At 54.4% G+C, this 24,254-nt stretch overlaps 2 protein-coding genes across 2 annotated transcripts in view; one reads left to right on the top strand and one right to left on the bottom strand.

Moving 5' to 3' along the window:
* Positions 1–24,254, top strand: part of SIX3 (SIX homeobox 3) — a 94,436-nt gene that overhangs the window by 63,567 nt on the left and 6,615 nt on the right. The gene's annotated exons all lie outside the window — the stretch shown is intronic.
* Positions 5,246–9,295, bottom strand: SIX2 (SIX homeobox 2). The gene is made up of 2 exons (XM_043603299.1): positions 8,664–9,295; positions 5,246–6,504 (listed from the first exon to the last, which is right to left on the bottom strand). Exons 1-2 carry the CDS (start codon positions 9,221–9,223, stop codon positions 6,174–6,176), a joined length of 891 nt encoding a protein of 296 aa, XP_043459234.1. The 5' UTR covers positions 9,224–9,295; the 3' UTR covers positions 5,246–6,173.

Genomic DNA, 24,254 nt, shown 5'->3' on the forward strand with positions numbered 1-24,254 from the left:
GTGGTATGCAGTGCGCCCTGCCTACGTGGTAGAGGGCAAGCCAGGAAACTGAGTATACCCGAATTTTTGCGGAGATGAACTCTCTCACCCGAGTGAAGCGGCGCGCTCCGCGGCGGGGTCCGGAACCGGTCCTTGTCGGAGATTTTCGCCGCGCCCTGGCACTGCCCGGATCCCCGCGGGAGTCATTTGAGCCCGCCTCGGCCGCCCCGGCCCCGCGCTCGCCTGCAGCCTCTGCCCTGGGAAGACCGTGCGCTGCAGACTCGCGGAGAGCAGGCTCAGATGCCCAGCCCCGCCGCTGTAACGTGCGCGACTCTGGGCAAGTTCCCGAGCACGGCGTCTCAGTTTCATCCACCAATTATAATAGCTTCTTTGTGTGGCCGTTGTGAGAATTAAACAGATACCTGGTGTGTAAAGTGCCTGACGCGTAGTAAGCGTTCAAGAGACGGCAATAATGACCTGCGACTCTGGAGACCACCGAGTCACCGTAGACCTGCATCTCCACGGCCCAGGGCAAGTTACCTAGGTAGTTCTGCCGGCGATGATCTTTCGAGCTAGGGAGAGCGCCTGGCCGGAGAGCGACATAGGCCCTTGGGAAAGCCCCGAAGGAAGGGATGGAGGGCCGGCAGATCTGCAAGGATCGCCCCGCTGCTGCTCTTGCCTTCCTGTCTGATCTGTCACTCTCTCTATATAGGACCTCAGGCGGCTCTGGTCTGACTCCCAGGCCATAGAAGCCCGGATGTGAACCGGTCGGGCCTGGGTGCTCTGGACGGGCAGAGGTGGAGCCCCTGCACCAGGATGGCTACTGAGGAAGGCACAGTTGCGGATGGTTTTGTCGCCCGCGGCGTGTCCCAAAGGTCCAGGCTCCCAGGCCTCTGCCTTATGCCTGACCGGTGGCTGAAAGGGCCGGAGGAACAGGGCTGTCCAGCCTCGCGGTCCGCGGCTGCCCTGCCCTCAGGCCCCTGAGCAGAGCGAAGGCTACTGGCCCGAAAACCGGCCCCGCCGGGCCTGGCACCCAGCGCGCCGGTGGGACTGAGGAAGCCTGGGGGCAGAAGGAGCGGCGGGATTCCTCCCTGCAGGCCGCCAGAGCCCTTCTGGTGCACACTGCTCAGCTAGTGCCGAGGCTGTAGGCTCTCCGGGTGGGCTGGGCTGCTGGTAGTTGTGCACTCATCCTTGGCAAGAGCCAGGGCTACTAGCACCCTAAAGAAGGGCTCCGCTCCGTGTCCGCCCTTGTGCCAGCCTGTTGGGTTTGTGGGTCCTCCAAGAAAGGGAGACTTTGAGGCAGTTAGGGACGCCTGTCGAGCCTGGCGAGGGTGGCTTTCTTCAGGCACATCCACAGGGTGTTTCTTAGACTCTCTCCACAGCTGAGCAGCCAGGTGCAGGCATCTGCCGGGTGGGGGAGCAGCCCTGAGGCTGAGATTGTGGGGAAATTGCAAAACCCACCCCATTGTAGGACAATCTGACCCTCTGCCCTCCGATTCTACCCCGCAACCCGGAAGAAGCCATTCTTGAGTTCCAGTCACACGGGCTCACGGAGTTTCGAAAAGAGACTCCTGCCAGGCGGAGCTCAAGACCTTGACCCTGACACCAGGATTGGAGATCTTTCTTGGGCCCAGGCTCCACTGCCCTGCCCCTGGCAGCAGCGACACTGAGATCCTCCTTCCTTCCCCGCCCACCGCACCACGGTCAGCATTGGCTTCAGGAATCAGGACTAACCTGTGCCCGCCCTGTTGGGTTCTGGCATCGCGAGAGGAGAGGCTGGTCCTTCTCCAGCCCCGGGCACCTTCTCTTGCAAGCGGGGAATGCCAAGGCATAGCCTGAATTTGCTGGCTCCCGGGAGAGCTCTGGGCACGCACTGGTTCACCCGCCCACCTACGTACATGACAACAGCCACTCTCCCAGGACACACAGTCTGCACCCCATCTATGAGTTTTTTTCACCCTATCACACTCTCTCGGAACTTCTCACATTTCCCCCTTACATCCTCACACCCTTTCCAGATGCCCTAGGCAGCTTTGAGTGCAGAGGGTACCCAAGCTGGAATGTTGGGATGGGCAACAGGAAAAAAAGAGGGGACTCCGTCAAGAGCCCAGGCCCTCCTCCATCCTTCTCCACTTGCCCCTCAACACAAAAACATCCACACATCTCCTGGAACCCCAATGGTACCCCGGCCAGAGGTGGGGACCTGTGGAGTGGTGGAGGCCAAATTCCTTGCGTCCTGACTCCCGCGGCCCCACTTGGCTGGTCCCTGCTTTCTCAGGCGCCAAAATGGTGTTTCCTACGAAAACTAGAGGACTACGGAAAACCCAGGACTAGAGAGCCCCGTGTTCCCTCCTCAGATCTCCCTGGCTCTGTTTAATGTTTTCTTGTGTCGCACACCATCAAGACATGCTTTGGGGGTGGGAACAACGGGGTGGGGGCAAGGCCCGAGTCCGAGTCAGGGTGTGGGCTGCTGAGCTCGGGGTGAGAGGAGGAGACTACCCTGGAGGCATAGCAAGCCCCCTGCTCCTCCTCCCTCCCCTCTGCGCTCGACCTTTGTGTCCCCAAGCAGGTGAGTCCGCCAGGTGCCCACAAGGGCTGGATTCTACCTTCATTCGTTTTCACCTTTGAGGCTTGAATGGGTATGGAAACTCGCTGGGAACAAAGACAAGGCAAACATGGTCAGGGGAACAGAAAGGGAGGGAGATTCCCCCTCCCAGTGCGCTGTGTCCTTTAGGGTCGCTTGAGCAAAACTCTTGGCTTCCGGCTGCCTCGGGGGAAGGGGTGACAAGCCATTAGGAACCGTGTTTGGTGGACGCCTAACAGAGAAGCGGTTATATTCATCTGGCATTATCTGCGCAAAAGTTATATGTCCAGTGTGCACTCTGGTGGGGGCCGCAGCCTCTCACTGGGTCTAGTGGAGTGTGGAATGGACAACTGGCTTGTTAGAGGTTTTATGCAGTGGGTGAGTAGCTGCTCCGGTTTATTTTCAGAACTTCTGCATAGTTTCCCGTTTAAGTAAATATTTTCGGGGTTAGCTTTCCAAGGGGGAGGGAAAGAGGGAAGTTATAACGGGGCTATGCTGGAATAAAGCTCCAGGACAGGCATGCTGCCTCCTACTGGCCAGGGAGAGCTCCCGGCAAACCCCAGGGATCCCACTTGGGGCTGGAGAGAAGGTGCGGCAGGGGGGATCCCTGACCCTCTGCCCCCTCTGGCCAAGATCATCACTTTCGCTGGGAGACAGCCACTGAGACCTTCAAAGCAAGCTGTGCTGCAAGGCGGTTCCCCAGGCCCAGTGGACGAGGACTGGCTGCTGGCAGGGGCACCAGTTGTGAGTGTGGGTTTGCGTGCTACTGGGGAGAAACACCGTGTATATTTGCATTTGTGTGTGTGAGTTCATGTAAGTGGGAGAGACTCTTTTGTGTACGTGTCTCACATGCCCGGGGCAGGAGAGTGTTCCGGTTTTGCCCAAGCACACGTGTTTGTGTGGATGGAGAGTGTGTGTGTTTGCTTCTCTCTGTGTGTGAACACATGTATGACAGGGTCAGTGTGTTTCCCAGTGTGGCAACTGTTTGAAAGGGTGTGTGTTTCTGGTGCCATCCACGGCGCCTGGCACATAACAGGCTTTCGATCCGAGTGAATCGAACAATGAGTGTGTATGTTGGTGTCCTTGTGAAAGTTTGTACAAAGCCTGTTTTCCTGGGAGTGTAAGTCTGGAAAATAGGAGGCAGGTAGGGGTGATGTGGCCTCCAGGGGCTACGGTGTTTTCTCCCTTCCCAGAAGAGGGGGGTGGGTGGCTGGTGGGTCAGCGCTGCTGGCTCAAGGTGGCTTCTCAGGTCGCTTGAACGGCTCTGGTCCCCAAGGCCATAGCTGCCTCTACACTCCACCAGTCAGCAAAGGTCAGGCCGCTGGGGCCCTTATAGGCACAGATCAGGGCCAGAGGGGACCTGAGTTGTCCCCTAGAGCAGAGCCTCCAGGAGAGGCTGAAGGATCTGCCAGGGCTGGAGTTCCTCTTGGGGTTCGGGGCTGGGCCCTGAAAAGCAGTCTTAGCCTGCTGGCGATTCCTTTGACCTCCAGGCCCGCACAGGGCAAAGGCCAAGGTGTAGCCTCCGCACGCACCCAGTGAGCCTGCCCAGATGTCCGCGTCTGCGCGAGTCTCGGCCGGGAAGGAATCCTCCGTACTTAGAAAATCCTCGAGAAAGGGTCCTTGAGCGCTCATTTCATCAGAAAGGAAAGTCCCCAGAGAGGTCGCCACACTCTAGGATCTCGTCGTCGGAAGAGCGCCTTATTCCCTGTTTCCCTTGGGGTCCGGGTGGCGGGGTCTGGTAGCGGAGGAGGAACGTGTTCGGTAATCACAGCCGCCCCGACTTGAGACGGAAAAGCCACAACTGCCTCCTGGAGGAGTCCAGCATGCTTCGGATCTGCCTGGATACGCTTAGACGGGTCGCTTAATTTGGGGGGGGAGGTGGGACTGGATCCCCAAGAAGGGAGAGGGTGCTGCAGGTTAATTTACCGCTACCGAAGCACGTACTAACTGTGCACGGCGCCCCCTCGGTCTCACCGGCCAAGCCCTGGCGCCCCCTTGCTCCGATGTAGAACATGCGCCCGCGGGCCGGCCTCCCCGAGTCTCCTCGGGCTTCCCTTCTCCCCTATCCTTTCATCGCCTTTTCCAAACGACAGATTTCTAAGCGTGGAGACCTTTGCTCCACGTCCACACGCACGACGTGGGCTTTGCGGCTGGCTCAGCGGCTGCCCTTGGGGCCAGGGAATCTGCCCAGGGCGTCCCACCAGGTTCCGGGGACTGTGACTACCACTAAGGAAGGAAACCTCCGTGGCCTGATTTGTTCCCCAGCGTTGGCGTCTCCAAACACACCAACAGCGCGCCGTTCGGCAAACAGCTTCTCTTTTCTTACTCCCATCCCCAAAATGAAGAAAAAGGAGGGTGAGGGCCCTGCTCCGCTGGCGGAAGGAGAAGAGACCCCAAGAGGAGCAGGCCACCCCCTCCCCGCTTTTACAGGGAGCCTTCCGGACCAGAGGAGGGACAGTGAGCTTTAGGGGCGGGGGACGCGGGTTTCGAGTTTTCAGTCCCTTCACCTGAGGGCTGATACACATCGTGTATGTGGGAAGGCGGCTCCCGGTTCCTGGGGCTCATGGGACACCAGTGCCCAGAGCGGTCCCCCCAGGGTGTCGAGTCCCTGTAGGGAAATCAGACACTGCTGCACTCCCGGCTCGGCTCGTGGGCCTCATGGTATAGATCCATATATATATATTTATGATTTCTAATTTTATTATAAAATAAAAGCAGAAATATTTCCCGAAGAACATTCACATGAGGGCGTAACAGGGAGACGGCAAGTCCTCGGCTCGGGAGGCGCACTCTGCGGGGGGCACTGTGGCCACAGTCCGGGAGGAAGAGGGGAGAGGGTGGCGGGCCTCATGGGGAGAGAGAGAGAGAGAGAGAGAGAGAGAGAGAGAGAGAGGCAAGCGGGGCAAGGGCGCGTGCAGAGGCCTCCTCGCCATGGTCCTTTCTCTTTCACTTAAGTTACGCACAGCAGACACCTGCGACGCGCCGAACCCCGCGGAGGGCCTCCGGAGAAGGCCGGGTTCCTCTGCTCTTCCCCCTCCTACTTCCAGGCCAGGGCAGTGGGGGAGGAGGGCGCAAACAGACGTCCAGGCAGGAGGAGAGAGGCTGAGGGATACGGACCCAGGGGCCAGGAGTGCGAGAGGCTGGCGAGAGGAGAACCGGAAAAACGAAGAAAAAGAGAAACGGAAACTTAGCGAGAATTGACAAGCCAGAAATATAGAGAGAGGGGCAGGGAAAGGGGGAAAGGACCAGAGAGAGGGAAGGAAAAGGACCTGGAAATAAGAGCAAGGAAGGGAAGGGAAGGGAAGAGCAAGGAAGCCGCGAGAAGGTAGGGAGAGAGTGTGAGCATGGTGTATAATTTATTCCCTTCCCTGGTTCAAGGCCGGGTCCCAGGCCTCCAAACGACCTCCGAAGCAACTTGTTGAAAATAAATCCCAGACAAAGGCCAAACCAAAGAGCCATCCACCCTGCCTGGGCCGGCGGTTCTGCCCGCTCAGCGCGCGGGTCTTTCAGTACCCGGTGGGGCCCGCCGGCCGCAGGGCGCCCTCTGACACCGTCTCTCAGGTCCCCGGCGCCAAGCCGGCGAGGCGAGCACGTCGAGGCAGGCGGGGCTCTAGGACCCCAGGTCCACGAGGTTGGCCGACATGGGGTTGAGGATGGAGTCCTGCAGGCCATGGTGGTGCTGCAGCGGGTCCGCGCCGCCTCCGCCCGGCACGGGCACCGGCACCGCGCTGGGGCCCGGAGGGTGGCCCAGGCTGTGCAGGGACGGCAGCCCGGGGGGCGGCGGCGGGCTGAGCAGCAGCGCGGGGCTGGACGACGAGTGGTCTGGCGTCCCCGACGGCGTTTTCTCGTCCTCCGAGCTGCCTAGCACCGACTTGCCGCTGCCGTTCAGCGTCGCAGCCAGCGGGTTGTGGCTGTTGGAGTTGGCGTTCTCGCTGTTCTCCCTGCAAGTGCAGGAGCAAAGCAGCCGGGTCAGGGGGGAAACCGAGGCCGCTCTGCGCCGTGTCACCCGGAGCCAGAGCCGCCAGGCGCTGCCCAAGGGTGTTTTCGGTTTCTATCATTTTCCCCGCCTGGCCTGGGGCTTTCGTTCTTTCGGCCAGTTCTCTTAATCTCTCAAAACCCGATTTCTCTCTAGTCCTTTCCTCTATCGTCTCTATCTCCCCACCTCTCCTGTTCTTAACCTCTTGAATATCTTCTCTGTTCTCTGTAGGTTCTGCCCACCCCCCCCCCCCATCACTGAGTTGCTAACAATTTTTTTCCCCCAGAGGAGAGGGGTCCCGGGAGCAGAGCTCAGGGGGGTTGGGGGAGAGGGGAACAAGGAGATGCCCGGATTTTCAGAGTCTTGGCTCCTGGAGCCAAGGTTTGCTGGGTAGAAGGGGGGCCAGGAGAATGAGGGACCCGAGATCCTAGGCTGAGGGCCCCCATTTGAAGTTAGGAATCTCACAGGCCTTCACCTCCCATTGCTTTTCTCTGCTTGAGGGAAATCTGGCTGAGGGTCAGGTTCCTGGAGCTAAGGGTCCTTTCTTTCTAGCTCCACACTGGGAGGTGTTGTGAGGGCTGTCCTTGCTGGACCTAAGGACAAGGCCCTAAGGATATAGGACTCCCTTTCCCTGGTGGCACAGTGCAAACTTCAGCTGGGAGACTGGAAGCTTGGGGCCTGGGGCGCAGCCCTTGGGAAGAGAATGGAGGGAATTGCTAATCCTGGCCTAGACTTGTCCACCACACAGAAACTGAAGGATTCTGCAACCCTTACCTGGGGCCTGGCCTCAGAACCCAGCTCTTCAGGAGTCTGGATGCATGCCAGGCTGGATAGAGGGGGACCCCAGCAGGGAGAACCCACCTTCTGCTCTGCCTTTGACTGACAGCCCCAACCAGATTTGGAGACTTGAAATCTTGGGTAGATTCTCTCTTCACTGGCTTCCCAAGACCTTTTCTTTCTGTTTTCCTGGAAAGGAACTTCCCACAGGGCTGGCAGCTGAGAACTTGCAACTGTGGATACGCCAACCTCATTGTCTGGGAGGCCACGGTCAGCCTGAAGCCCCCCCCATCCAACTTCCAGATATTGGTTCCACTGCTTAGCATCCCTGCCCCCCCCCCCATAAGTCACTTACTCTGGGCTGCGCACACCCACACCCCGCACCACCGACCCCAGGTATCTTACGCGGCTACACGCACGCTGGATTTTTGTGCCCACAATCGGTTTCTCTCCCGTTTCCCTCACCATATTTGGGGTTCAGAGGAGCCACGGACTGGCGGCCACAAGGGCCTAATGGTCAACTGTTAGGCTAGTTCAGGAAGTCCTGGTATCCTTGAGGTCAAGCAACTCTCAGCCCTTCTGTTGCTCTCAGTTCACCCCAGACCTACCGACCTACCACGCAAAGACGGTAGGGCCTGTGGGGAGAGGAGCGAAGGGCCTGGCAGGCCAGCGAAGGGCTGCTGGGTCCAACAAGGCAGGAAAAGGGGCACGCGTTTCTCTTCTGCTCTCCTACAGCGGACACTTCCGTCCTTCTCCTCTTGCTTCTTTATACGCGGCATAAAACAGTCTCCCTATCAACTTCCATATCCAGACAAGTAATATTCTTGCCTAGGCCCCTGCACATCCAGGTCACACCAGGAAAGTATCACTCCCAGTCCTGACCCCTAATCACACTTTGGCCTAGAGCTGAGTAAGACCAACAGGAAGTTCGGGGAAGTGCTGGTAAATTCGCACAGGCAGCCCGAAATCCGCAACTCTGAAAAGTCCCGAGTCTAGACCCCTCTGTCCTTCCGAAGACCACCAGGCCCTGCCTGCTGCGCTCCCCCTTTCACGGGGTCCAGGTCCACCGTCTTGCCTTGCCCCCCAAGTTCGCTCTTCTCCACTCTGTTCACAAGCGACCAGGGAGTTAGTTGACAACTTTCCCGATCGCTTTGCCCGCTTTGGACAAAGTTCTGACCTCCTGGTCTCCCGGAAGACCTGAGCGCTGGCAGGGTCAGACAAGGCTGCGGCTGGGCCGTGGCAGGGACCGGGCACCCGGTTTAGGCCTCTCCTGGGGGCGAGCACACGCCCTGCGACCCCCTCCCTCGAGCCCCGGGGAGCCGGCGCCGAAGTTCTACTTACTCGTACCTTTCTTTGGCCTCGGCTGCCCGGTCGCGCTGCCGCCGGTTCTTAAACCAGTTGCTGACCTGCGTGGTGGTGAGGCCCGTGGCCTCCGCCAGCTCGCGCTTCTCGCGCGGTGAGGGGTAGGGGTTATGCGCGTACCACTCGCGCAGCACGCTGCGACTCTTTTCCTTGAAGCAGTAGCTGGTCTCCTCGCCGTCCCAGATGGAGCGCGGCAGCGGAAACTTGCGGCGCACGCGGTATTTGCCCACAGCGCCCAGGGGCCGGCCGCGCAGCTTCTCCGCCTCGATGTAGTGCGCTTTGAGCCACAGCTGCTGCAGCTTGGCGTGGTTGTGCGGCGAGAACTGGTGGCTCTCCAGGATCTTGTAGAGCTCCCGGAAGTTGCCGCGGTGGAAGGCCACCACCGCCTTGGCTTTGAGCACGCTTTCATTCTTGTGGAGGTGCTCGCAGGCGGGCAGCGACCACAGGAAGCGGCCCAGCCGCTCGATGTTGCCGCCCTGCTGCAGCACCTCGCACACGCACGCCACTTGCTCCTGCGTGAAGCCGAAGGTGGGCAGCATGGACATGGTGCCGGCTGTGCCCCCGCCCGCCCGCGCGCGCCCTCACCGCGCTGCGCCGTCCCGCATGGGCGCCTCCCCGCCGGGCCGTCCGGGGCCGAGAGGCGGGCGGGGCGGGCCCCCTGGCCCCGCGCTGGCTCCGGGCGACCTCCGAGTCACTGCAGTACGTCCTCGCGCCCGCCGCGGCTCCCGCGCTCCTCTGCGCCCCGGCCGCCTGCGCGCCTCGCCCGCGCCCTCGTCCAAGCCCGGGGGCCGCCCGGGGCGCCGCTCCGCATGCTCCGCGCCCGCCCGCCGCTCCCTCGCTCGTTTCTCGCTCGCTCTCCCTCCCGTCTAGCTCGCTCGCTGCTTTTTTAATAATATTATTCTAAGCGGGCATGAGGCGCGGCGGCCCGCGCCCTGATTGGTCTGGTTATCTGACCCGGGGCCTGCCCGCGCCAGACAATAGTCGGAGTCAAATTATTCGCCATGGAGACGCTGTCAGTCACTGGTAACCCGAGCCCCGGCGGGTCGGGCGGCTCCCCCCGACCGGCTCCGCTGACAGATCGCCCGGCTCCGCGCAAAGCGGAGGGCGGCCCGAGACGGGATCGGGAGGCGCTCCAAGAACCTGGGAGGCGGAGAGGACCGGGCAGAGGCCGGCGGCGGTGGTGATTGACGGGGCGGACGCCCAAAGAGCTAGGGAGGGGACCGACGCGGGGGGGGGGGGGGGCGGAGTGGAGACGCGCTGAGAAGAAAAGGGGAGGAACCGGGTGAGGAGGGAAGAGGGGAGAGGAGAAGGAGGGGGACTGTTTAAGAGGGTGCCGGGAGGAAGGGGAGGAAGGGGGTGGAGGGTACCTCGAGGGGGAAGAAATTTTGAGCAGCTTTCACGAGGCCCTACCGGCTACCCTACCCCCACTCCGGGTCTTCAGCGTCCTCCCGGGGCCGCAGTGTTGGGGATAGATTCTGCCCAGGATCGGGCCAGTAGGATGGGAGAGTTTGGACGTGCTTGGGCGCCTCTCAAAGATTTGGCTTTTCCTGCGGACAGCGCCCCGCCCCCATCCTAGGAACTCCGGACCTGGGCGGTCTTCGAGGGAAAGGGGGAGGGAGTAGGAGACAGAAGTGGAGAAGATTTGGCAGTGGCCGCAGGCGGACGCCTGAGAATCAACTTCTTGGAGGATCCCGCCTTCCCACTCTCTCTCCTAACCCGGCCGGCTGCCCCGAGGTCGGTACCGCCCCAGCTCGGCGCTCTCTGCTCTTCGCCGGGCGGGGACTCACACTTAACCCCACGGGTCCCACGGCCCCACGGGAAGCGCCAGGCACTAACATGGGGCCTCTACGGAAATTGACTCCTATCTGCAGCTCGGGCAGTCGGCCCACGGGGAGGCGAGGGCAAGGAGTCTAGGCCGATCGTGGCGCTAACCCCGTGGGTGGTCGGGGAAGACGGAGTGGGAGTAAGACCCACCCCTTCTCCGGCCTCTGAGCTCAGACTCGGCTCCGGGCACTTCCAGCCTGGGAACCAGATCACTGAGCTCCGGAATAAGGGTGATAAAAGGGGGATCCTGTTTTTTTGTGTGTGTGTGCGTCTTTGCAAGGGCGCGTGTGGGAACACGTGGTGCTGGTTCTCTGGGAGGAGGGCAGGGGGAGTAGATGGAGGATCTGGGGGTAGAAGGGGGGCGGTGTTACTGCTGTTCCTACGGTTTTGAAAAAGCCCGGGGCTTAGCTTCTTCCCGGACTGGTCCTTTCCACTTCCGTTTCCCTTCTTTGCTCTGAGCTGTTGGAGGCTGGAGTCAACCCTGCTCCCAGTTCCAGGACCCAAGCCAATACCGAGCCTGGGCTCTGCCCTCAGCTTGGAACTGTGGAACTGGTGTCTAGGCCACATCTCTTTTCCTTCCCACCCTTTTACATTTTCTCTGCAGTTTGTGTTAGGAGCACGGGATGGGAGACGGTAGAACCCTGGGTTCAAGTTTTTGCTTTGCTTGGTGTCTATGAGAAAAGCTTGTGTTTATTTCTGTAAGTGTTCATTTCCTTAGCAAGATTTCCAAAAGTTTCCTCCTGCTCTAGTATTCTAGAAATCTTCCGGGGGAGTTGCAGACATGAAAAAGTGGAACCCTGGGGGGACTCGCCCTAAGGCCTGTTTTTGGAGGCCTCTCCCGCCTCCTCCTGTGTGTGTTGAGACCAGGGCTGTCAAAGTAGGTTCCAAGCCAGTGCCAGGGACAGTTCCCTGCAGAAATCCAGGTGGCATCTTCAGAAGCTGTGTCTGTTGTCTGGGAGGGGGCCTGCTGCATCCAGGCCACCCTATGCAGAGTCCTGCGTGCTGCCACACAAGGTTCATGCAAGAGTCGGTCTTAGAGGACTCTGGGAGACATGGGGGAAATATTTACTCCTGGCCTCACTAACGTTCAGAGTCTACCTTGCTGACCCCCAAGAATGGGCAACCTACTCTTTCTAAGACCTCATCTTCAGCCACAAGGTTAATGACAGCAGGCTGGTCCCAGCTCTCACCATGGCCATCCTACCTCTTGGCAAGGACAGGCTGGGGCTGTGGGGGAGCACCATGGTCTGGGGCCAGTGAGTGGGACTGGACAGTAAGTTCCTGGTATAAGACTTTGGACCAGTTTATGGTCTGTTCTACCTCACCTTCTCCCACTCTTAGATGGGGCTTGCGTGATCTTTCACATCCCCGCTGATTCTGAGCTGGGGGCGGGTCTGAGAATCCTAACTTTGAAAAAGCGGGTAACCTTAGCATCCTCAGCCGCAGCTTCCACTATGAATGTCCCCCTCCCTGGACTCTTGGAGCTTCAAGACTGAACGTTCTCCAGGACTGGGTCCTGCCGTGTTCAGCTAAGGCAGATTTTCTGGAACTTCAGACTCACTGTTCTTTCCAGCTTTGCCCTCTTTGGGGCCCCTGGCTGCCAAACCCAAGAGTCACCCCTGCCAAGAGAACAGATGCTGACCTGGATAATATCATGGGTGCCATGTGAAAAGCCATCACAGAGCAAGCACAGAAAACCTGGAACACCATCACCCAGTGTATGGGTGTGTGTCCATGCCACCAACTCTCCCCTTCCTGCCATGTTTGCAGAAACCCAGTTCTCACAGGTCTGAGCTAGAACCTCTTGCCGGCAGGGATAGCTGAGGGCCTGCCCTAAAAGGGTTCCAAGCTTAGCTGGGCTCTCTTCACAATCTGAAGCCCCTTCTTGTCCAGCCCCCTCCCTGGAAGGCTTTGCCACAGGACAGAGCACAGGGGAGCTGATTGGGGGAGGATTTGCCAGCCTGACCTTAAGGCAATCCTAGCCCCTGGTGCCAGTGCTCAAAGCAGCTGCTGGAGAAGCCTTGTGTCTAACCTATCCCAATCTACCCAATCCCATATTCTTTCTTTCCCTGAGACATGCTGGGGAGGCCTGCATTTGCCATCTCTTCAAGCACAAATAGGAGAAGCTCCATGGCTGGGAAGGAGAAAACTTTAGCAGACACGTGGAAATTTGGGACTCACTGAAATGTCTCCTTTGACCTCCAAAGTGTGCTGGCAGTCCCCTGGGATAGGACTTTCTGGAAGGCAGCAGCACAGGTGGATGGGTGTGCTCCAATGAGCTCACTCTGACAGAATGCCTTTGCCCCTGACTCTTGGTCAGGGACAGTCTGGGGCCTTTACGTCTGGAGTTGGGCTGGAAGCTCCCCAGCACAAAGCCCTTGGGCCCCCACAGATGACCCAGCCCAGGGCCAGTACATTACCCACTAGCAGAACTTTTGGGAAAGGGAGAAAGCAGCCCCACCAGCCCCCAAAGGGCTTCTCTGACTTTGGGTTGAGGCCAGTTTGGAAAGAAGAGGGTGATCTAAGGAGCAGCTGCTTGTAGGCTATTTCCACCAGCAGAGGAGGGGACGGTGGGGGGGGGGGCTCTATGCCAAACCAGAAGACCAGAAGCTTTTTTTTTTTTTTTTTAATCTTTATTTATGTATTTTTTTTCCCAGGCTTTAAAGGCTGCAGGACTCCCCTGGGCAGAGTTTGGCCCTGGCCCTGCCGCCTCAGGCCCTCCCCGCAGCTCGCACCGGGTTGGGTTCTGGGGCGTCGCCGCCCCGGGGTGGCTGGGGGACTGTAGCGGGCGTCCGCAATCCCAGAGCCCGCTGTTCCCGCAGCAAACTCGCTGAGAGACCCGGCCTCCGGCTCGGGCCTCGGAGGCCAGTTTCGTTGAAAGCGGGCTAGCGGAGCAGGGCTGGTGTGCGCTGAGACTCCGGGCGCCTCCCCGCCGCCGCAGCCGCCGGGCCCTTCGCCCCCTCAGGCTGCGTGGCTGCCTCGCGGACCCGAGGGGGTATTGGCAAAACCCAGCACCCCATGGCGGTCTGTGTTGCCCAGCGTTTGGGGGCAGTCAAGGCGCAGGCATTCCGCTCACGTGAATCTCCATTTCAGAAAGTGGCCCCCACGGCGCCCCCAGCCCCGGGCAAGGTTTCGGGCACTGGGCTCCCGGCCGCAGCCCTCCCGTAACGACGCGACTCCGGGCGTCGCCGGCGCCGCACATGCCTGCACGGTCACAGGCCCCCAAAGACCGGAGTAGCACCGTCCTTCTCTGGGGCTTTTGCTCAGGACCCACGGGGCAGTCTAGAGGGCCCTCCGGAGACAACGGGTTGGAGGTCGCACAGGCTCACAGGGGCTCTTGTTCAAACGAAAAGAGCGAGAACTAGGGCTCGGGGCCGGTTTGGAGGTCGGTAAACCGGTGACTCGGCCCGAGGAGGCGCCGGGACCGAGCGGGGACCAAGCGGGACCCGAGGCGGGTACCCACGCCAGGGGCGCTGCCCGCGGTCCGACGACGCCCGGCCTGGCTCGCGGCCTTCTGTCCCCGCCCGCGGTCACGGCTCAGTGCTGGGGTCCCTTCCTGCTCGCGCCACGCTCCCTCCCGGGCTGGCGGGGGACGCCGGGCCCCTTTGCCTGGGGAGAGGTTGGGGCGCGGGCACGGCGGGCCGGGCATCCGGGGGAGGCGGCCAGACTCTCGGCTTTGGGTTCAGGAAGCCGCCTGAATCCGCCGCCCGGTTTTTCTTTTTGGTATTTTTCTTTTCGTAGGAGCCTCAGAGATCCTTTTCGTCCCTAAACGTGCCTTCGGCAGGGTCTGCCCGCGAGCGCCCCCAAGCGGCAGGTCTCAGAGTCCAGGTCGTTGGGTGAGTCGCAGTTCCCCCCAGGCCTCTAGTGGACCAGCCAGAGGGCGCCGGGAAGGCCCGCTGGTTCCTCCCTATCCACTTCCCCCAGCACTAACCGGACGTTTGCGCTGCCAGAGAGGCCACTAGAAGTGGGGCGCGCTCCCTCGGAGGCGCACTAGGTTGCCATGGTCTGATCCCACCATCCCTGGGGCACAGACACCAGCGTTTCACCCTCTTATCCCGTCGCCCCCTCCCGGAGAATCTGGATCTGCCTTGCACACCGTGGGCGCCCGGGGAATGTTTGAATGGACGGCAGAATGACCAGTGGGATTTGACTGACAGCAGCAACTGCGAAGTACCAGGCCAATAGGAAAATGGCCCCTTTCCTCCCCCTCTCTCCCGTTCTTCCCTCCTAGCTCTCCTCTTCTTAGTAGGGAAAGTCTCAGCGTTGTGTCGGCTTCCTCCAACCAGAAGCACTGGGTGTTGGAGTCCCCTTAGCGCTGCATAGAAGCTGCAGACTGAACGCACTGCTCTTAGAAATTCTGAGTGTATCTGACTGCCTATGGCGTTACCAGGTTCCCTTGGGTTGCAGGAAAGAAAGTTTTCAACGCAGAGTTAGTCTAATTTTTCTGGGGCTGCTGTCTTTAGTTGCATTTCCTTAGTTACTTTACAAAAATCCTCTGCAGGCAACGTGTAGATCAGGTTTCCTATAAGAAGTGACTTTTTTTTTTTTTTTTTTCCCTTCTTCTTCTTTCCATTACCTGTGAGAAATTCTATCCGGGAGTAGGGATTCCTGGCTTGGCACTACTCTCTCCTGCAGTATCTATTTTTATTAGCATTAATTACAATGCATCAGTCCTGCTCATCAGTGATAGCCCCTCCCCCTGGCTGGTGCCTGCTCTTGGCTCTCCTGATTTGGGTAGCACCTGAGCAAGAGGGCACTCTCACCCAGCCGTTGAAAGCAGTCACACAGGGTTTTCCATCAAGTTCTGCATTTCTTGAAAGGGAACCTGAAAAAAGTCAGATTGTTCTTAACTTGGAAATCCAGTACTTTATTTTGTTGTCTCTGTGAATTAAGGCTAAAATCCAGGGGCTGTTTCTTATAGAAGCATGTGTGCTGATTAATTTATGCACAGTGCTGTGCAAATGCTCTACTAAAGTAGGTAGAAACAAGATACAGCCCTGCTGGGGAGGGCACATAGCTTAGGACAACCTGTGCGCGAGGCTGCTGCAGAGGGACCAGGTCAATGTCAGCCTCAAATAGATGTCCTCTGGTAGCACTGTGGCATTCGGGTTTGTGATGACAGGTGTGGTGGGCCCTTTGGCAGTTGCCGTCTCTGTTCCAATCGTTCTAGTATAGTTGCGCTGTTAGTAAATGCTCACATTTGGGGAAAGTAGGGTGAGTAGGGCAGTGGGCACGGCCTTTGTCATCAGACAGGCCTGAGCCCTTGATCCAGACCCACCACCTCAGTAAATTACTCAGTCTTGGAGCCTATTTTGCTCATTTGTAAAATGAGAATAATGACCCGGTGCTTGGCACACAATAAGCATTCAACAAATTCTTGTTGAATTGAATACAGTTGCATTTGGGATTAGGGATAAAGGTAATGCAACCTCTGGTTCCCAATAACCCTATAAAATGGGTATTATCAGCATTTACAGAGGAGGAGACAGGCTCAGAGGTTAAGCAACTCGACCAATGCAGCCATGCAGCTGGTAAAAAAAAGCCTCTGAAGTTTCAGTCCTTGGTGCCAAAACCCATACTATAAACCATAAGCCTTACTGCCCTTAGTTCCTCTATAATAGCAAGATAATAGGATAATAATAATAGGAAGATTTGCTGAATGGCTATTATATGCCGGGCACCGTGGTATCTCACATAATCTCATGATTCTTCCATGCACGAGGCCCACCTACAGCTCCATTTTACAGGTGGTGACCCTGAGGCTCTGAGAGGTTAAGTACAAGTCCAGCAGCTATGGAAAACCTGAGTTCTTTCCTCCCACCATTTGGCTTTGACCCACTTCACTGGGGCAGCTTTACCAGTAAGCTGTCCCCACCTACCCCCAGTCCTTTCCACTCCAAGTTCTGCTCCCTGGGCACTTCCAGCTCCCAGTGGTTGAGAGTTCATTGCAGGTGTCAGGAAGACGGCTCTAGGTTCTAGGAAAAGCCATCTCTGCCCTCCTGAGGTTTCAACCACCGGGCCCTGGGGCTCGTGACTTTCGGTCTATGTGAGCCCCTGCCGGGCAGGAGCCCACTGCGACCAGGGCAGGCCGTACAGCAGCCGTGGTCCCAAGCTGGTAAAGTCTGGATGGATTCGTGGCCCCATTATGCCTGGGGTGAACTTAGGGGGACTCAGAGAATTAAAATATCTTAGTCAAGGTACTTTGAGGTGCAAATCACAGAAATCCACTCGGACTAATAGAATAAATAAAAGAATAAACTTATTGTAAGGATTCAGGGGTAGCACATGGATTCAAGGGCAGGGAACCCCATTGTCCTTAACAGGGATGGAACCAGAAACTGGACAGTAGTTAGAAATCAAGGCTTTTCCTCCCTCCCGATGGCAGAGTCATCTCTCCTCCGCTCCCATCTGAGCATGCTTGTTTTCTCTCTGAAGAGAAGCTTTCCCTGTTGCTACTCCTTTTAATACTTCCCTCGTTTTTCATTGAGTCCCTCGTTCAGCCACTCGGGAGGCACTCTGAAATCTCTGCCCCCCCCCAACCCGTTCAGAATTCAGGGGATAGAGGGAGGGAGAGGGAAAGGACAGGAGGAGAGGAAGAGGAAGACAGAGGGATGGAGGGGGGGTGGAGAATCTTAGGCTCATCTTTGGTCAGGTGATTCCCACTCCAGTCGGTGATGTTGCGTGGGGGAGGGCGGGGAGGGACTGTATGGCCCAGTGCCTGATCTGCAGAGACTGTGAGTCCAGACATGGAAGAATGATGGGTGGGCTACTATTCTAGTCTTCTATGGAATGTGGAGGTTTGGTGCCCGGCACATAAAAGGCACTAAACAAATATTGTTTCTTTCTCCCCACTCCCCAGTGTGATGCCTTTTCTAACCCTTCTATCAAGAATCATCCAGAGCCACCAATTTAGAGCACAGATATGATTGTGCCACTCCGTGTTTACATTCCTCTAATGGCACCTGTTAACCTCAGGATGAAATTTAGACGCTTTAGCATGGTTTCTGAGGTCCTTTGTCATTGGACTTTGCGCATATATCCAGATGCCCATCGCTTCCTCAAGGCTTCAGCCATCCTGAGTGATCTCCATGGGCTCTTCCACTCCGGTCATACATATCTATCACCACCTACTTATTCCTTTATGGGAGAAGCCTACGTCCCTGCCTTATTGGCCCTGGACTTGGCCACATGACAGGGTCGACTAATAAATGCGAGTGGATGAACAGAAGCTTTTAGAGACATTGTACGTTGCCACCAGGACTCTTTCTTCTTTTGCTCTCATACCCCCAGACAGGTGTCACTCCAGCTTGTGTTACAGGATGAAAGAGAAGATGGAGCGGAGCCCCAGCTCAAAGCACAGTCACAGCTGGCCTGCAGCCTGCATTTAATATGAGCGAGAAATAATGTGCGTGGCTGTAAACCTCTGAGATTTGGGGGTTGTTTGTCACTGCAGCAAAGCTGAGGGGTATCTTTCCCTCCTGCGGATCTTTGTATGTGCTGTTGCCTCTCCCTGGAAACCTCTCCCTCATTCCCAAACCCCTTATTTTTCAGGACTCAGATGACATGTTACTTTCTCTGGAAAACTTTCCTGACACTCTTCCTCCCCCAGGTTGGGGCTGCGGCCCTGTTCCAGTCCCCACGTCACCTTCCTATACTTATTTCCACCATTACACCATCTCATGGTACCATAACCCCTTGATTTCTTTTTTTTTTTAATTTTTATTTGGATTCAAGTTAGTTAACATACAGTGTAGTATTGGCTTTAGGAGTAGAATCCAGTGATTCCTCACTTACATATAACACGCAGTGCTCATCCCAACAAGTGCCTTCCTTAATGCCCATCCCCTGTTTAGCTCATGCCCCCACCCACCCACCACCCCTCCAGCAACCCTCAGTTTGTCCCCTATATTGAAGAGTTTCTTATGGTTTGCTTCCCTCTCTGTTTTTATCTTATTTTATTTTTCCTTCCCTTCCCCTATGTTCATCTGTTTTGTTTCTTAAATTCCACATGAGTGAAATTATATGGTATTTGTCTTTCTCTGACTGACTTATTTCACTTAGCCTAATACACTCTAGTTTTACCCACGTGGTCGCAAATGGCAAGATTTTATTCTTTTTCATCACCGGGTGGTATTCCATTGTATATACATCTTCTTAATCCGTTCATCAGTCAATGGATATTTGGGATCTTTTCATACTTTGGCTATTGTTGATAGTGCTGCTATAAACATTGGGGTGTCTACGTCCCTTCGAAACAGCATACCTGTATCCCCTGGATAAATACCTAGTAGTGCAATTGTGGGCCGTAGGGTAGTTCTATTTTTAATTTTTTGAGGAACCTCCATACTGTTTTCCAGAGTGGCTCATCAGTTTGCATTCCCACCAGCATTGCAAAAGGGATCCTCTCTCTCTGCATCCTCACCAACATCTGTTGTTGCCTGAGTTGTTAATGTTAGCCATTCTGGCAGGTGTGAGGTGGTATCTCATTGTGGTTTTGATTTGTATCTCCCTGATGTGAGGGATGTTGAGCATTTTTTCATGTGTCGGTTGGCCATCTGGATGTCTTCTTTGGAAAAATGGCTATTCATGTCTTTTGCCCATTTCTTCACTGGATTATTTGTTTTTGAGGTGTTGAGTCTGAGAAGTTCTTTATAGATTTTGGATACTAGCCATGTAAAAGATATGTCATTTGCAAATATCTTCTCCCATCCCATTAGTTGCTTTTTAGTTTTGCTGATTGTTTCCTTCACTGTACAGAAGCTTTTTATCTTGATGAGGTCCCAATGGTTCATTTTTGCTTTTGTGTCCCTTGCCTCTGGAGACATGTCTAGTAAGAAGTTGCTGTGGCCGAGGTCAAAGAGGTTGCTGCCTGTGTTCTCCTCTGGGGTTTTGATGGTTTCCTGTCTCACATTTAGGTCTTTCATCCATTTTGATTGTGTGTGTGTGTGTGTGTGTGTGTGTGTGTGTGGTGTAAGAAAGTAGTCCAGATTCATTCTTCTTCATGTCTCTGTCCAGTTTTCTCAATACCATTTGCTGAAGAGGCTGTCTTTTTTTCCGTTGGATGTTTTTTCCAGCTTTGTCAAAGATTAGTTGGCCATACATTTGTGGGTCCATTTGTGGGTTCTCTATTCTGTTGCATTGATCTATGTGTCTGTTTTTGTGCCAGTACCATGCTGCCTGATGATTACAGCTTTCTAATACAGCTTGAAGTCCAGAATTGTGAAACCTCGAGCTTTGGTTTTCTTTTTCAGTATCACCCTGGCTAGTTGGAGTCTTTTCTGGTTCCATACAAATTTTAGAATTGTTTCTTCTAGCTCTGTGAAGAATGCTGGTGCTATTTTGGTAGGGATTGCACTGAATCTGTAGATTACTTTGAGTAGTATTGACATTTTAACAATATTTGTTCTTCCAATCCATAAGCATGGAATATTCTTCCATTTCTTTGTGTCTTCTTCAATTTCTTTCATTAGCGATCTATAGTTTTCAACATAGAGATCTTTTACCTTTTTGGTTAGGTTTATTCCTGGGTATCTCATGGTTTTTGGTGCAATTGTAAATGGTATCGATTCCTTGATTTCTTTTTCTGTTGCTTCATTATTGGTGTATTGAAATGCAACAGATTTCTGCATGTTGATTTTATGTCTTGCGACTCTGCTGAATTCATGTTTCAGTTCTAGCAATTTTTTGGTAGAGTTTTTTTTTTTTGGTTTTCCACGTAGAGTATCGTGTCATCGGCGAACAGTGAAAGTTTGACTTTTTCCTTGCCAATTTGTATGGATTTTATTTCTTTTTGTTGACTGATTGCTGAGACTAGGACTCCTAGTACTATGTTGAACAACAGAGGTGAGAGTGGATATCTCTGTAGTGTTCCTGACCTTAGGAGAAAAACTGTTTTTCCTCATTGAGGATATTAGCTGTGGGTCTTTCATATATGGCCTTTGTGATGTTGAAGTGTGTTCCTTCTATCCCTGCTTTCTTGATAACCCCTTTATATCTTACCTATCAGTCTGTGAGCTCCTTGAAAGCAGGGACTGGGTCCTCTGGTTCGGTTAGCAGATGGTAAGTTCTCAAAAAAATATTTGTTGAAAAGGGATGATGGCAGTAGTATGAGTAATTTACCTTTGTGTGGCAGATTTGATTTTCTAAAGAATGCGACAGCAATATCTCAATCCCATGTACCCTTCTTTTACTGTGTCTTTGATAATCTTCTTGTTGAGGGGTGTGTGTGTGTGTGTGTGCGTGTGTGTGTGTGTGTGTGTGTGTGTATGAAGAGGGTGATGGTCTATGTTTATTCCCCTTAAATCTGTAATAGGCTTGTAATAATGGCAGAAATGACGTCATATGACTTCTGAGGCCAGGTCGGGAAAGGCAATACAGCTTTTGCCCTATTATCTTGGGACACTAGCTCTTGGAACAAGCCACCAAGCTGTAAGGAAGCCCTGTTGAGAGGCCCCTGTGGAAAAGAGCTGAGTCCTCCCCCACTGCCCTGCCCCAGATCTGGCTAAGCTCCAAGCAGCAACCAGCACTCATTTGCCAACATGCCAGTGCGCCATCTTGAAAGTGGATCTTCCAACTCTAGTCAAATTGTCCCAGATGATACACAAGGAGCAGAGATGAGGCATCCCTGCCAAGCCCTGTCCCAGTTGCAGATTCATGAGTAAAATAAATGATTGCTGTTGTTTTAAGCCACTAAGTTTTGGAGTGACTGCTACACAGCAATTGATAATTGATCATTTGGCTTTCCTCTTAGCAATCCAATTTTCTCTTGGATATGAATACCTGTCCTAAACCCCAGCCTCCCTGCCTTGGCCCTTCATATCTGCGTTCTCACCTTAAGGGGGGCAGGCAGACACTGTGCTCACATCCACAGCCACTGGCTGGAGTAACTCTGATAGATCTTAGCCTCTGGAACTCTGAGCTGCCCTCTATCTGGCTTTGGATAGTACTTTCCCCAATTCCTGCCACCCCCTAGACTAGAGCTCCTCGGCTCACATGCTCGTGGGGAATCCATCCTAACTGCCCCAGTCCCCACTGTACTGCAGACATTGCCTACATGCTGTCCACCATGGGCCACAACCCAGTTGGGACAATTCCCCACCCTTAAGGGAGCTGCATTCCTTTCCCTGGTCCATGCCATGGTGGCTCAAGGCTTCCTTGGGACTGCCTAAATTAGGACAATATTTCATTCTTCTTCTGCAAATGGGTTCATATGAACAGCTGCCTCATGAGGTTATTGTGAAGGCTAAATGTAACTCTATCCATGAACCATTTGGTAAACTCTCAGTGTTGTTACAAGGTTGTTCAGCCAGAATTAATGCTGCCTAAGAGGAGCTTGCAAAATGGACGTAAGGGCTATAGTTGCAAATGAATCTTTCTGAGTCATCCTCTCCTCCACTTCTGCCACACCTCTCCCTTTTTAATATCTAGCCTATCATGTACAGCATCCCAAAGACCCTTCACCCTGTCCCAGCAGGTGGCTGGAAATAAATGCTGGATCCCCCACGAGAGCTGGCATGATCTGGGTTTTTGCAAGTGCTCTTCTGAGCTTCTGACCACATAGGACTCACTATTTTAGAGTCCATAAGCTGAATTTGCTCCACATTTAATCCATGTTGGCCAAAGTCAATATCCAGACCCTGGGAGTATTTGAAAACCCAGACATCATGGGGTGTTGCCCATCACACACATACCCCGCGCCCCACACACAGACATATGTACACATCCAGGGAAGAAATCACATACTGTTGAGTATATATTCCCAGCCATACCAGGCACATTGATCCAGCATTGACCCCGGAAGTTCAGGTTCTTCTCTGAGTGGGTCTGCGATGAGCTATGAACACAATCTTCTCCATCTATGGCTGTGACACTCAAGCCTCCTCTTCCCTCATACTTCTGGCATTTGATAAATACTTACAGAGGCCTATGAGGACACTTGATTCTCAGCAGATTGCACTACCAGCAAACACATTCCTCCTCAAAGGACGTGCACTCACTACATAGGGCATACAATAAAAATACATCGTTTTCAGCAATAAGTTAGCACTAAAGAGTGAACAAAAATAGTCTAACATGGATGCAAGGTGTGATATGGGTGAGTAAGGGTTCCCTGTCTTTTAAAAAAAAATTTTTTTTAAATGTTTATTTATTTTTGAGACAGAGAGAGACAGAGCATGAACGGGGGAGGGGCAGAGAGAGAGGGAGACACAGAATCGGAAGCAGGCTGCAGGCTCTGAGCCATCATCAGCCCAGAGCCCAACGCGGGGCTCGAACTCATGGACTGCGAGATCGTGACCTGAGCTGAAGTCGGACGCCCAACCGACTGAGCCGCCCAGGCGCCCCAAGGGTTCCCTGTCTTAAGCTGAGACTGTCGCAAAGAGGAGGGCTGGAGCCAGAGCCGGGACGAGGGCAGACCCGGGGAAAAGGCACCATGAAGAGACTGGCACAGATGAAGAACAGATTCAGACCGTGAAATCCATGAGCATTTCATAAAATGAGATTTCCTCATGGGGAAGTCTTAAAATAAGCCCACAGGATTATTGAGTGATCCATTTTGGAGTCTTAGAAAGACTTTAATTTAGGGTCTCGTTCCAAGGGTATGTGGAGACACACACACGCACACACACACACACACACACACGGAAACAAACAGGAATGTATACACACACACATATAAATGTATATATAGGCAAATACCTGTCCCCACACATACACATGAGGATACACACAAAGACCTGTGTACTTATATTCATAGGGAATGATGAATACACACATTCGTACTCACATGAGAAAATTACTCCTGAAGTCATGGGGGCCATTTCACCCTCAATGGGTTGGTGAATATACCTCTGGGTCATCCCAAGCCCGTTCTCCCCACGAGTTTAGTCATAACTTTGGGGGTTTGGGGGAAGGAGACTCATCTGGTAAAGGGTAGAAGCTAAAACTAAGAAAATGTAAATACATTCAATTACTGAGCTTTTCTCCTTCTGAATAACAGGTGTGCTCCTCATTGGGAAAATTCGGATGCTCAACGTGTTACAGACTTTGTGGCTATTTGGGATGTGGCTGGGGATAGGGCCGTTCTTAAGGAATCTGTAGTTTCTGCTAGATTTTTTTCCCAGCTTGTATTTAATCTGAGACATTGACAATACTGACGATGCCCACCAGCAATTCAACTCAATTCGATCTCATCCCGTTCTGGTCAATGAAACAAATACACTTATTTTCCCAAAGTATCAGTCTAAGGTGTATTTAAGGCACTTCTACCCTATGTCTGACTCTGTGCCAGGCTCTGTTGGGGGAAGAAGAGAGGAGGACACCATTCTGTCATCTAGGAGTTAATGGGCTAGTTGGGCAACAGAACCAAGCTGTGTGAAGCTATAGAAAACAAAACAAAACGGGGCACATAGGTTGAGAGGGAGGAAATATTGTGTGTCTGGGGGGCAAGGAAGCCTCCTTTGAAAAGGTGGTCTTGACGTGGGGTTTGTACAACAGGGAGAATTAGGATAGAGGGCAAGACATCAGCGAGACAGAATGAAGTCTGGCTGAGCCTTCCTTACCTGCCTTAGCTGTGCTTGGGAAGGCCTCCGAGGCTTTGTGTTCAGCATCTCTCCCTCCAGCTCCCCCAGGTGAGACAGTGAGATTTCTGGGAAAAGCCAAAATATGTAGGAATATTCAGAATCCACCAATGCCCATTGATTCTGGCCCCCTCTGGTGACAGCCACGGGTGGCAAATGCAATCTTATTGCAGAC

This window comes from Prionailurus bengalensis, chromosome A3, assembly GCF_016509475.1.
Source record: "Prionailurus bengalensis isolate Pbe53 chromosome A3, Fcat_Pben_1.1_paternal_pri, whole genome shotgun sequence".
NCBI lineage: Eukaryota > Metazoa > Chordata > Mammalia > Carnivora > Felidae > Prionailurus > Prionailurus bengalensis.

What these genes read in the sequence shown, in the direction of transcription:
- SIX2 (XM_043603299.1), bottom strand. Translation starts at nt 9,223, where the DNA reads ATGTCCATGCTGCCCACCTTCGGCTTCACGCAGGAGCAAGTGGCGTGC. An exon ending in GCAGCCGAGGCCAAAGAAAG is followed by an intron (nt 6,505 to 8,663) that starts GTACGAGTAAGT and finishes CTGCACTTGCAG; the next exon opens with GGAGAACAGCGAGAACGCCA.